This window comes from Pogona vitticeps, chromosome 4 (genome assembly GCF_051106095.1).
Source record: "Pogona vitticeps strain Pit_001003342236 chromosome 4, PviZW2.1, whole genome shotgun sequence".
Taxonomy (NCBI): domain Eukaryota; kingdom Metazoa; phylum Chordata; class Lepidosauria; order Squamata; family Agamidae; genus Pogona; species Pogona vitticeps.
The window spans coordinates 158158688-158172670 of NC_135786.1; the positions used below are offsets into that span (position 1 = coordinate 158158688).

Here is a 13983-nt window from a genome sequence, read left to right on the forward strand (position 1 = left end):
CACATAATATACTTGCTTAGGAGCTCAGACAGGGAACCCACAATGCCTAGCTTACTCCCTCACACATGTATAGAGAAATATTATGTTCCCAATTCCTGTGACATCACAGGGCTCCACACCATGACTTCACAAAGACCCACCCCAGGCATTGAGCCACAGATATAATTAGGGGATGGGGAAGATAATCCCATGATAGCCCCTGACAAAAAAGACAACACTTCAAAACCATTCTGGAAAAATTCTTTTATTGGTTTTGGAAAAAAGGCTAAACAGGTATCCTCAGCGGAGACAACGGCCTGGTTCAGCTCCAGCAGAATGCCTGCCTTCTGGTCCCTCTCATCCCCCTAGGGAAAAGGAAGCTTCTGGCCCTGCAAAAGAGAGAGAGAGAGAGAGAGAAACTACTAAAGGGCGAGCTTGTCTACTGCCGTCAACCGGTTTCAACCCAGGCGTATCCACCCACCGATGTTCTGGCAACTTCATCCCGAAGTTCTGCCTGCCAACATCCACTGGCTTCCACCAGGAATATCCACCTGTTCATCTCTTCCACTCCGCTTCTGAAGCCAGCCTCTGCCAGCTCCCAAATGCTTGGGTCACACACACACACACACCATCTCCATGGAATGCCAGTCCGCCCATTCACACACACATTCACACGCACACACAAACCAGCTGCCACCCTGACACACACACACACCTTCACTCTACCAGCGATTCACACACACGCCCAGGCTTCCATCCACCGATATCCACCAAACGTCCGCCAACTGGTTTCAGGAGGCCAACGTCCCCCAACTTCATCCGCCAACCGCTGCCAGCCTCCGCCTTGCGGCCTTAGCCAGCTTCGGCAGGCAGATTCCACCAGCTTCTGTCTACCAACGTCCACTGACTTCCCCCCAGTCCATCGCCGACATCAGCCAGCTTCAAGCCACAGATCTCCGCCAACCTTGAGCTGTTAACTTGCAAGCCCACTTAGCAAGTTCCTCTGCTTTCACAAGAGAACTTGCCTTGGGCAGAAGGGCTGGGTCCCCTGCAGCTGCTACCGCTCTCCCTGCCGGACTGCCCTCTGGCCACTGCCCTCCCTTCTGGTCTCCTGCCCTGCCCAGCAAGCCCCTTTTATCTGCCAGCAGAGAGGTGGGTCTCTATGAGGTGACAAAGACACAGGGGAAAAGGGGTTGGGTTCCCATGGCAGCAGCAACAGCACCCTTGGGATTGGCTGAGTCCTGAAGATTATGTCAACAGTCCCTCTGATCACGTGATTCACCCACAAAAGCTTGCATTTTGCATGATTTTTTAAACATATTTTTATTAGTGGCCTATAAATGTATCCCCTGTCACCAGTCCCTCTGATTGTTAAATTGTAAGTATTTATTTGTTAATACTGCTGGGGTGGGGGAGAAACACCAAGTATGTAACCCTTGCAGTGCAGGAGCAGTTGTTCTTTCTAAACTAAAATGTCAGCATTTGGGTTTTAATTGCAGCATTGACACTTTGAAATATGTAAGTTGATTTTGTGTTGCAGTTTGGGCACTCAGGCTCAAAAAGGTTCGCTATCAGTGCTTTAGAGCAGCGGTCCCCAACCTTGGGCCTCCAGATGTTCTTGGACTTCAACTCCCAGAAATCGTGGCCAGCAGAGGTGATGGCGAAGGCTTCTGGGAGATGTAGTCCAAGAACATCTGGAGACCCAAGGTTGGGGACCACTGCTTTAGAGGGATATGAATCACAATTAGCAGAGGCAGTACCTAAGGAATTGGTGCAATTAAACTGGAGGTCTGAGAAGCTTGATCACTCGGTATCTGCACAAGCCCTTGAAAACCTGCAATGCAAACCCCTATATAAGAAACGGAATAATAAAGAAATAGAACTAGATGAGACTATGTGTACATCCAAAATAAATCTAGGAGTTACGAATGCATTTCAAAGAAATTCGCCTTTGAATCTGGAGGTGACCCAGTATAGTGGTTTCCCACCTAGAAAGAAATAGGGTGAAGTTATGGGTGAGAAGAAAGGTGTAAATCATGACTTTTTAAATAAAGAAAAATCCAGAGATGTACAGGAGGAGGAGAGGAAATTGTTCTTAGCTGAGAGAGTGAAGCCCCGTGTTAAAAAGAAAATGAATTTTACATCTAAAAGGGGAGCAGGGAATGTCCAGCCTACTACAGAGAGCCGAACAAAGAGGAATCAGATGAAGGAGCCTGTACAGAGAGGGATATATCTTCTGGAGGCAGCAGAAAAAGGGTTAAAAGTACATGTCGTGCCCGAAAGGAAACCTGGGTGCATAGGGAAAACAAATGGGGAAACTGGAGGTATGCTAAACAAGCATCCATCCACATCTATACAGAGAATTATGTTTAAATGATAAAGAAAGAGAAGAGTAGTGAATGAGATTTCTGTTGTACGATTAATAGTTTGTAATATCAAACTGTCTTATTCTTTGGGGTTTAAATAATCTCTTTATTTAGTTTTCAAATCCTGTTTCTGATTTTTGGAAATAGCAATCACAAGACATTATACCACACATGCTGCTGGCCAGCAGTGGGGTACAAAGTCAAGGCTGTGTCTCCAAAACAATAGGCTCTGTGTGCTTCACCAGAAGTGTTCTCACTCTTTAGAAAAGGGTAGTGTAAATTCAGCCCTTACTTGTGGCAGAGTTTAAGCAGCAGTGGAAAGGGAAGAAAGGGTGCTTTATTTGGTAAAAGGGCTATTACAGGGAAAGATGTCTGTGTTTATGTGGTGACTCCAAATTCAGCGGATGTAAGCTGAGTGCCACAACTTAAAATATTAAAATATTGCCCTTTTATTTCAACCTTCTCCTGCCTGGAGACTTTCAGTTATGTGGGATGACAACTCCCATCCTCTCCAGACAGATGATGGGGATTGTAGTCTAGCATGGAAGTTTTCTGCTTTATCTTATTGGAGGAATAACACTCTGGTTTCCTTGCCAGATTTGCCACAGGTTAATGTGAACTTTTCTGTATTGCATCCTGGCATTTAAATGACTATCCTGGTTCACATAGAAATGTTTAATTATCCCAGGAAGGTATATTTCAAGTGTCAACACAACCCTCTGCTCCCTCACCCTTTTCTGTGATTATTGCCACTTTATTACCCCACTCCTTTTGCTAACATGCAAATTTATTCTTTTTTAATGTTTAGCAAGTGAAATAGTGCTGAATTAACCAGACAGAGTAAGCTTTTGAGCTAGTGCTGTATCATTTTGGTGCTGTATCAGTTTAAAAATACAGTCTACAAATTTCATTGCAGTTGTAGTCTTTACCAGTGCAAGCAGAAGACAGATAAAAAGAGTAGGGTTCACACACAGAGACACCCAACTTGCTCCACTTAGTGCATCATCAGGAATGTAGTCTGGATATGCCCAGCAATGGCTGGAAAAGACCAACACAGCTGGTCACATAAACCAAAAGCAGGCTCAAGTAACGCAAGTGGGAATGCTACCAAAAACACAATTCCTGCTGGCCAAACAAAATACACTGTATTCTCAGTGATTTGATCTACTTGCGATTAGTGCTGATGTTGGGTAGTCAACCAAATAAATATCAAAGGAACAGTGAGAAACGTGGTACAAACACAGAGACAAATAACTATCTAGTTGCTCTGTAAAGAAAATTGCAGTTCCTGATTGAAAAGTATGGTGGCGAAAACAGTGTCAAATGAGCACTCTAAATGTAATTTTAACTGTATCTAAAAACATTTAGGCTCGGTGCAGCCTTTGTCTAAACGTTTGCCAGAATACAAATATAGAGATAATGCTACGTTATCCTGTAATGAGTCAATGCTGCATAGCTTTTTCCTAACCCAGACCTTTTATTACATATAGCATTAGCAGCTGCCAATTCCAGTCTTTGAACTTGAACTAAATTAGAAGCCCTCAAGAGAGAAAGTGAGAGGCACGTGGACAGACAGGCAGAAAACCTTCTAGCTGGTGAATCAGGATCAAAGTCTAGGAACAAACCAATTCCTACTGTGGGCAAAAAGTCCTCTTAGATGTTCTAGGCCGGGGTGACTATGATCTCAGATGAGATCAGGTGTCCAATGTAGTGTGTTGAAATCCAGAGTAGCCTAGTGGTACCCCGGCCTGTTAAAACCAGATGATCCATCAGCATGATTTAGAAAGTATGCACATTTTCTGCAGTAACATTTACTGAGCCACTGCAGAAAGCTGAGTCCATTCACGCCATTTACACTTCTATTGTCCAGCGCTTCACACTCATAAAAATTCATATATTAGAAAGAGAACTATATGGAACCAGTATATCCCTTAGGTCTGTTTCGCCCACATTCTCGTAACTGTAACCATTTTTCACACACTTCTCTTAAATGAGCTTCAGCCAGAAGAGGCTGTTAAATCAGGGAGACAGCAAATGTGCAGACACCAGGGACGACATGAGAAATATTCCTTACATGTGATTTTCTTTCATCTCTGGTGACACTGTCAACATACTCAAGATTACTGGAACTGGGAGACAGATGTTCCCATTTCACTGACAAGTTTCAGACCAAATTTGATCTATTAGCTATATTCGTGAACGTGTTAGAAAAAGGGTAATTCAGCTCCAGTTAAATTGCTTTTGCTTCATCTGTTCATCACAGGAATAAAAACTGCTCTTCTCCAGCACTCCAAGTTGCATTAATGCTATCAATAACAGAGTAGCTTATTATAATTCAAAACAAGTGGATTAATGGATAAAGTGTGAAGAAAATATAGACTAGGGATCTTTCTTTAGTAACTGAGAACTAAAAACAGATTCAGTTTAATACCTGTTAGAATGCTTATTACAGGTATATTATACCGGAATAAAGTGACTGAAATACTGTTGTATAACACTGTGCCACATAAGACTAACGATATATATAGCCGCAGCCATTTTTTGTTTTGTTTTGTTTTTTATTTAAAATTTCCAATCCCTTAGACTTAAAGTTTCCAAGGCTCCCTTGGGATCCCTTTTGTCCCAGGAAAGCCTTTGGGAGCTACAGGATGGGAAAAGGTGTTAATGCCCAGAAATAGCTGCCGTCTGGATGGCTTTACTAGTGCAATTGGAAATTAAAAACTTCCCCCAGTCTACAGTCCCCACTAGCAATTTGGACGGTGTGCATGGAACAGAAACTTTTCATTGCTGAACAATGGTCATAGCTTGTCAGCCTGACATGGTATACAGTTGTGCAAGAGATTTTAGCCATAATATGTTTGTTTGTTCTATAAATTCTGGAGACAACAGAAAGTTACTGGCAACAATTGTAGCTGATCAACCCTCGTTTACATGTTAAGCCATTATCCTATGACTCTTTCTTTCCCTACTAAGTCTGTATATCTCTTTATTATTCTGCAAGACAGTGGCCTAAATCCAGTTCTGTAGTTACACAAAAAGTAAAACTTTTGGAATCAAATTGTCATAAGCTGCAAAATCTCCATAGGCATTGTCTATAGCACATCAAGTAATGCGACACGAGATGCAACAAATAATGCCCATGGAGATTTCTTAACTATGGGAATTCACAGGCAAAACTTGCACCTATTGTGCAACTGCCCAACAGGATTTGAGCCTCTGTGTGTCTGTGTTTGCCTGTCTGTCTAGTTGTTCATTCATCCTTTCATAAACGGACTTAAATCCAGTGGAAGCTCCTGATAGAAGAAGGAGAAGGTGACAGGGTCCCTCTAGAACAGTGTGAGGGATGGGTGGATTTAAAAAGAAAAGAGAAGGTGCAAATTGCCCCCTCCTCCTCTTCCTTCCATAGAATGGTTCACAGCCGTACACATTTGTACATCTGAATCATACCCAAAGAGAGCTGCAGAGAAGATGGAAGACAAATTCCTCCCCCACCATTTCCTGCATTCAGTTTCTATAGTTCAACGTGGTTGGTCACGGCAAATGGTTTGAACAACTTAAGTTCAGTCTTTGTTCATGACTTAGAATAAATTCTCATAGCTTGTTTTAGAGGGAAATATCTGTCCACTACATTGCTTGTAATTTTGTAAACCTAATTTCTCCATATTGTGAACTAACATTTCACGTGTTTAAACAGATAAGCATCTGCATACATTCTTCTATTTCTAAAATTCCTCTCATCAGTTAAAATACTTGGAGTTTAAAATCCTTTTGAAAGGAATTTTACTAAACAGAGAAATGAATTTGTGAGTTAGCTAGTTAGTTAGTATGCCAATATGTGTGCCAGTTAATAGTTGGTAAGCTAGCATAACTATATGCCAGTATTTTTATTTATTTATTTATTTATTTATTTATTTATTTATTTATTTATTTATTTATTTATTTATTTATTTATTTATTTATTTATTTTAATTAATTAATTAATTAATTAATTAATTAATTAATTAATTAATTAATTAATTAATTAATTAATTAATTAATATGCCGCCCATTCTACACAGAGGTCTCTGGGCAGCTGTATGACAATATTACTAAATAATATGAAAGGGTTTTATGGTCTTCAATAAATTGATACAAAATGAAAAGTCAGATGCAAAAGGAGATTTCCGGTCACAGAGTTTATAGACGATGAGTAGTGTCTGCACTTCGGTGTCTAACACTCCACATTATTCTATGCAGGGAAGGTTTCGCTCTTGGAAGATCCAAAGGTGGCAGGTGTGCACTTTATATTAAGCCACAAATTCAGCTATGAAGCTCAACTGGATGGCTTTCGGCAAGTCACGCAATCTCAGCCAAGTTGTCCCATTCCTGAAGGATTTAGAAGTAGACAAGTAGGACCTGCAATAAAATGTTACAGCCTGCAGTGAACCTGTCCAGGGTACCAGCCAACCAAAACTTCCCTTCTGCCATTCCACCCTTTTGTCCATCTCCCACACACAACAGTGAAGTCATATTCTCTGCTCACTGTCGAATTCCTCACTAGGATGTATCTGGGTGTGAACAGAGCTTGGAAAAGTTACCTTTCAGGCTACATGTTTTCTAATCCCCACAGCTAGTGTGACCAGTAGTCATGTTGGCTGAGAGATTCAGGGAATTATAAACCAAATGGTAGTTTTGTCCAAGCCATGTGTGTATGTGCACAGACATGCACACACACACATGCATGTGACATGCATGCAGATACATACACACAGAGATGCTTTCTGTGCTTCTGCAAGCCTTGAGAGTCCCCCAAGCCCTGCTACTACCCGTTTTTTGTGTGAATAATGTCGGTTTGGCTGCCTAAAAACTGGTGCTTCTAAACTGAGGTTGCTTCCTCTAAGTACGGAGGGTGACTGCATGGAAGTCTAGCCTCCAAGCCCTTATATTTTAAAGACTCCACATGTGGTTTTTCCATATGCTGACCCATGTAATATATACTAATTAGCTCCTTCCGTATGTCAGCACTCCCATATCATTGTAGCAATAATGTGATGGTGATTAATATAAAATGATTCCCTTTCTCATTTTCTGTCTAAAATTCTACAGTCTGCTTACTAGGCTTAAATCTGGTTGCAAAGAGAGAGAGAGAGACAGAGACAGAGACAGAGACAGAGACAGAGACAGAGACAGAGAGAGAGAGAGAGAGAGAGAGAGAGAGAGAGAGAGAGAGAGAGAGAGAGAGAGAGAGAAAGAAAGAAAGAAAGAAAGAAAAAGAAAGAAAGAAAGAAAGAAAGAAAGAAAGAAAGAAAGAAAGAAAGAAAGAAAGAAAGAAAGAAAGAAAGAAAGAAAGCTTCAAATGTGAGCCACACAGAACTTGAAAATCCTAAACCAATATAGATACAAAGACTGTTTGTGTAGAACTTCAAGGATTCTAACACAGTTTTATTTTATTTTTATTTTTTGGCAGGAAGCAAGGTCTTGTGATAACCATGGTGATGCAACATCTATCTACACAAATGCCTCAGGCAAAGAAAAAAGTATCTAAGTGCATCAGCAAAAAATGGGGGGGAATCTCTTTTGAGAAACTGAACTGTAATTGGACAGATACAAGACTGAAGAAACGAATCCTTTGCATAAACGAAGTGAAGATGGCAAATAAAGGAAAGCTTTGCACAAAGTGGCAGAAAGTATTACTTTTATTTTGTGTAGATATAGACAGGGAAAAAAAGCTTGACAATGTATTTGGAATATTTTTTTAATGGTCAGAAATTAGTTGTACAGTTGTCCTGGCAGAGAAGCAGGAAACTATATTTAATATCTCACTGTCTGAAGCATTTAATCCAACATAGGACACTATTCTTGCAAAGTCATTATATGATATTATTAGGCAGACCTAAGACATTTTGTTGTCAAGGTAAACAGGAAGTTGGTGCCTGCATCCATTCCACATGCATAGGCTGAATGGATTGGCAATTTAATCTTAGCTTGACACCAGCAGTGAGACTATGCCCTCTGTCATACCCAAAGACACCAGACTAGTTTAGGGATGCAGGTTGGATCATGATGTACAAACTGTTCTGTCCTCCGAGAGGAAGGAATAGCCACAGGAGAAATAGCCTTTCAACACCTATTGTCTCAGGCAGTTGCCTCACTCTGCCCATTGGCAGGACTGGTCCAGGACATTAGTTGGAGGGTTTGTCACCAAATCAGTTTCTTAGAACAACGTGCCTCACAGCACTTCAACTTGCACAGCAATGGCAATAGATGATACTATGGAGGTTTTCCAACTTACTTAAGAAAAAAAAAGGAAAGGCTGGTTAGCATTGCATTGAGGTTCTGCTGAGTGGAAAGTCCCAGCAGAGTAGTAATGCAGGATGATGCCACTCGTGCAAGATTTGCCATTGTACAAGTGGGAGCCCACATCAAGCAAACCCATCCTCTGCTTGCCAGCAGTGATGCTTGCCCAGGGTGTAGGAAGAGGATGTGTTGCCATGCGGGAGGGATGTTCCACTTATCAGAAGCTCAACAACGCTTGTTTTTAAACAATTAAGCAGTGACTTTGCCAATATTTCACTGGACTTTTTTTAAAAAAAAATCAGTGATGCTATTTGGCAAGGAAATTAAGAAACCATGGAGGCAGGAGAAGAGAAGCTGTAAGAAAATAACAAGATATCAAGCTAGTAAAAGCTGGGTGCAATCTACAGAGGGGTCTTTCCCTGCCAATGCAGCAGCAACGTTGTTTCCCTACTTCCCTGAATAATAGCCCCAAAATAAAAAAATTAAAAAGCTTGGAGTAGGAAATGACTTTAATGTGGTGGGTCTGAAAGCTCCATTCAGTTCTGAATGGAGAACCCAAGAGTAGTATAAGGAACCCAAACAGTATGAAGGAGTAAACACACTCCTTTTCATTTTTTGCATGCTGAGCTAAAATTCCTGAGTACAGAATCCTTTAGTGTCAAGTGTCCTGTTTGGTGGATCACCAGATCATTTATATTAATTAATTAATTAATTAAATTATAAATTATTTTTATCCTCACCTTTTTCTTAAAAAGGACCTAAGGCGGCTTTTAGATTAAATTACATTAGGCATCCTTCAGTCTCGAGAGACTATGGTAATGTGTTCTGTATGGAGGATTTAGAACAGCGTCTAGTGTAGCTGAGAAGGCCAATTCAAGAATGACAATCCCTTCCACACTAAAGACAAATACAATCTGTCCCCTGTCCAGCTCCCTGGTTTTGCTGGTTTCGGGACTACCTCTTTGCCTCGGCCTGATGGACAAGGGTCTCTTCAAATTGGGAGAGGCCATGATGCACCACCCGCCTCCAGGCTGAACACTCAGATGTCAATGTTTTCCATCTGTTGAAGTCTATTCCTAAGGCCTTCAGATCCCGCTTGCAGATATCATTGCATCGCAGCTGTGGTCTCCCTCTGAGGCGCTTTCCCTGCACTAATTCTCCATACAGGAGATCTTTTGAAATCTGACCATCAGCCATTCTCACGACATGCGCAAGCCAATGTAGACGTCGCTGTTTCAGTAATGTATACATGCTAAAAATTCCAGCTCATTCTAGGACTAATCTATTTGGAATTTTGTCCCGCCAGGTGATACCAAAAATGCATCGGAAACAATGCATATAGAACGTGTTCAGCTTCCTCTCCTGCTGTGCACAAAGGTACAGGAGTGTGCTCAGGACACAGGCTCTATAGACCTGGATCTTGGTATATGCCGTCAGCTTCTTATTAAGCCATACCCACTTTGTGAATCTAGAAAACATGGTAGCTGCTTTGCCAATGCGTTTATCCAGCTCAAACACCTAGGGGGAGAGTGTCAGAGATGGTTGAGCCAAGGTAAACAAAGTCATGAACAACCTCCAATTCTTGCATGGAGATGGTAATAGAGGGAGGTGAGCCCACGCCCTGGCCCATGACCTGTGTTTTCTTCAGGCTGATTGTTAGTCCAAAGTCTTGGCAGGCATTGGTATAATGATTCATGTGTTGTTGTCGGTCTTCAGCAGAGTGGACAACAATGGCTGGATCATGGGCGAAGAGGAAGTCCCGCATGCATTTCAGTTGGACTTTGGTCTTTGCTCTCAATCTAGAGAGATTAAAGAGCTTTCCATCTGATCTAGTCTGGAGATAGACACCTGCTGTTGCAGTTCCAAAGCCGTGCTTCAGCACGACAGCAAAAAAGATCCCTAACAGGGTCAGCATGAGGACACAGCCCTGTTTCACTTTGCTTTGGATGTCAAAAGGATCTGATGTTGAGCGATCAAAAACTACAGTGTCCTTCATTTCCTCATGAAAGGACCTGATGATGTTAAGGAGACGAGGTGGACATCCAATCTTGGGAAGTATTTTGAAAAGGCCATCCCTGCTAACCAAGTCAAATGCTTTTGTAAGGTCTATGAAGGCCACAAAGAATGGCTGTTGTTGTTCCCTGCATTTCTCCTGCAACTGTCGGAGGGAGAATACCATGTCAGTGGTGGATCTATTAGCTCGAAATCCACACTGTGATTCTGGATAGACTCTGTCTGCAAGCACCTGGAGCCTCTTCAGCACAACATGGGCAAGCATCTTCCCTACAACACTAAGTAGAGAGATGCCATGGTAGTTATTGCAGTTGCCTCTGTCTCCTTTGTTCTTATACAATGTGAGAATGTTTGCATCCTTCATGTCCTGTGGTACTCCACCTTCCTTCCAGCAAATATGAAATACTTCATACAGTTTGGTGGTGATGGCCTCTTTACAGCAATTCAGCACTTCAACAGGGATGTTATCCTTTTCAGGTGCCTTGCCGTAGGCAAGGGAATCCAAGGCCACTTTTATTTCTGCTAAAGTTGGTTCGCTGTCCAACTCTTCCAAGACAGGCAGGCACTCAATGTTATTTAATGCTTCTTTGGTTACTACATTCTCTCTGGAATATAGTTCAGAGTAGTGCTGCACACAGTGTTCCATCTGCTGTGCTTGGTCTTGGATGATTACACCTGTACCAGACTTCAAGGGAGTAGATTTCTTCTCTATTGGGCCTAAAGTCTGCTTGATACTGTCATACATTCCTTTGATGTTACCTGTGTCCACTGCTATCTGTATCTGAGAGCAGAGCTGAAGCCAATAGTCATTGGAACATCTCCTGGCAGCATGTTGGACTTTGCTACAAGCAGCTCGAAGAGCCTATAAGTTGTATTCACTAGGACAAGCTTTGTATGCTGCTAGAGCTCTCCTCTTATCCTCAATGGCTAGCATCAACCCGTCCAAATTGGCTTCGAACCAGTTGTCTGTCTTTTTGTCAAATGTGGACAAGGCAGTGTTTTAAACAGCGTTCTTGAAATGTTCCCATCGTTCAGGTGCATTTGCGTCAGCCAGTCCTGGAAGGGTTTTCTCAAATGCTTGGGCAAATTCCTCCACTTTTCTTTGATTGAGAGTCTTGTGGATGTCAAGACGTGGTCTTCCTTCCTTTTTCATGAGATACAATCTCTTTGTTCGCACTTTTACTCTACTACACACCAGGGAGTGATCAGTATCGCAATCAGCACTCTGGTAATTGTGTGTGATCATAATACTAGGAAGACTAGAACTTCTAGTGAGGCCCAAATTGAGCTGATGCCAATGCTTGGATCTTGGATGTCTCCAGGAAACTCTGTGTTGAAGCTTCGTATTAAAGAATGTGTTGCTGGCATAAAGACCATAATAACAGCAAAACTCCAGCAAGCAGCAGCAAGGTAGCTTACAGTACCCTAATTTAATACTTTAATAAAGTACTGTCCAGCAACCTGTCATCTATCCATCCTGGAATAAAGTAATAGATTCTATGAGCTGTAAGCAGCATTTTGGGAAGGAAGATGTTTTGCACAGAAAATAAAACAAAGAGCCTGAAAATGGTTAACAGAGAATGGAGATGTACGGTAAATACTGGCTCCCACAATACCTTTTCGACAGCTTCTGCAGCAATGCAAGTGCAGCGTGTGTTATAACGAGCATTTGTTCACTGAGCAGAAAAGAGTTCTTGTCAAGATCCTGACTACTGCAATTACGATCAAAAGTCTACTTTAAATAGTTAAAGAAATACCTGCTTCCAACTCATGTGTCAAGCAGCCCTGTTCACTTACAGCTGAGCGTGCCCCACAGAAAAGACTTTGAAACAGAGTTCAGTGTGGTGTGACAGTAGCTTCTGAAAAGTGCATGAAGAAATGACCCTTTCCTTTTTAAAATGCACACAGATGAAGACTCTGTGTCATATAAGGCTGGGGAATTGTTAAAAACAAATAACTTCTTGCAGTGAATTCTCTGCCTCCCCAAATAACAATTATACATGTGTTGCAATTATGACTGCACATAGGAAAAATGCCCTTCTTTTTATGGTGTAACCTAAACAACTTGTAGCATATACACGTATGATTATAGTCTGTCATTGTTATGTGCCGCCAAGTCCAAAACAACGATTAGTGACCCTAATAGGGCTTTCAAGATAAGTAAGATTTTAAAGGAATGGTTTTATCAGTTCCACACTATCAGTGAATTTCCATAGCTGAGTAGGGATTCAAAACCAGGGCCCCTAAGTCCTAGTCCATCACTCTACCCACTGAACTAAGCTGCATAACAACTTGTTGCATATACACTTAACAGATATAGCCTAGTATGTGTTAATCCTGTTGAATAACTGCTACACACTCTCTGGATAAGTTGTGCATCACAGTTGGTACAGAAATATAAATGAGCGAGTGACTGTGAAATTGAGAAATAATCAAAGAAGACCTTCATAGCTAAACGGTCTGAAATCAATCCACAAGTATGGAATAGTCATTTCCCCTGGAACATACTCTGCACCACACAGGTGCCATTCTGGTCAAAAGAACTTAATAAAATACTGGAGTAACTTGTTGTAATGTTTTCAGCAGTGAACCTGCATCTACTTCTCATGACTCGAAAAGTCCATATGGAATATTCCTTGAATAACTACCAGAACTGTGGGAACAGTCATGTTCACACAAGAGGTGAAGCTATCTGGAAGGAGGGAGTTCATTTAAGCCAATATGTTTCCACCATCATCTCTACAGCAGAAATAGTTATTGGGCAAGCATGGATAATTTAACCATAGCTGGGTCAGACAATAATAGTACACTGTTGAGGAGTATTCGCAGTTACTTGAGAAAACTGTAATCTTTTGCTAGAGATTGATAGATGGGGTAATCTAGCCATATTTTGCTGGAGAGAGAGTTTTTTGTTTATTATTTCCTTCTCCCTCAGGTTTCTGAGGGGAAGGATTATTTGTTTTATTTCTCTACCATCTTTTGTTTCATTGCTGGACTTAAGGCAGTAATTAAACCCATTTAAAGCACAGCAAGGGAAAAAGCAGAGAAGAAAATAGAAGTGTACAACACTTTTCACTAAAAGACAGTTCCTCAACATGCAGTTAGTGGGCCAAGTCCTGTCCACATGTAAAGATCTTTGCCTCCCAGTAGGAGATCAAGAAAGGGGCATGCCTAATTTCCCTTGATAAGGAGTCCCACAGCCTGGGAGCAACCACTGAGGAGAATTACTATGCTTGGTAATTTATTTCTTCCAGTGCTTTTAGAGCAGCTTGTACTTTACTTTCTAGAATTACAAGTTTTCATCATGGTATTCCTTTTCAAAGGAATCTATCATCCTTTTTATTGATTA

The 13983-nt window shown here is 41.5% G+C and overlaps 1 protein-coding gene across 1 annotated transcript in view; it reads right to left on the reverse strand.

Moving 5' to 3' along the window:
- Positions 1-218: 218 nt before the first annotated feature.
- Positions 219-13983, reverse strand: part of LOC110077083 (uncharacterized) — a 34515-nt gene continuing 20750 nt past the window's right edge. The window contains exon 5 of the mRNA XM_020789798.3: positions 219-368. Within this exon, the coding sequence (XP_020645457.3) occupies positions 302-368 (67 nt within the window). The 3' untranslated portion in view covers positions 219-301. The remainder of the gene's footprint in view (positions 369-13983) is intronic.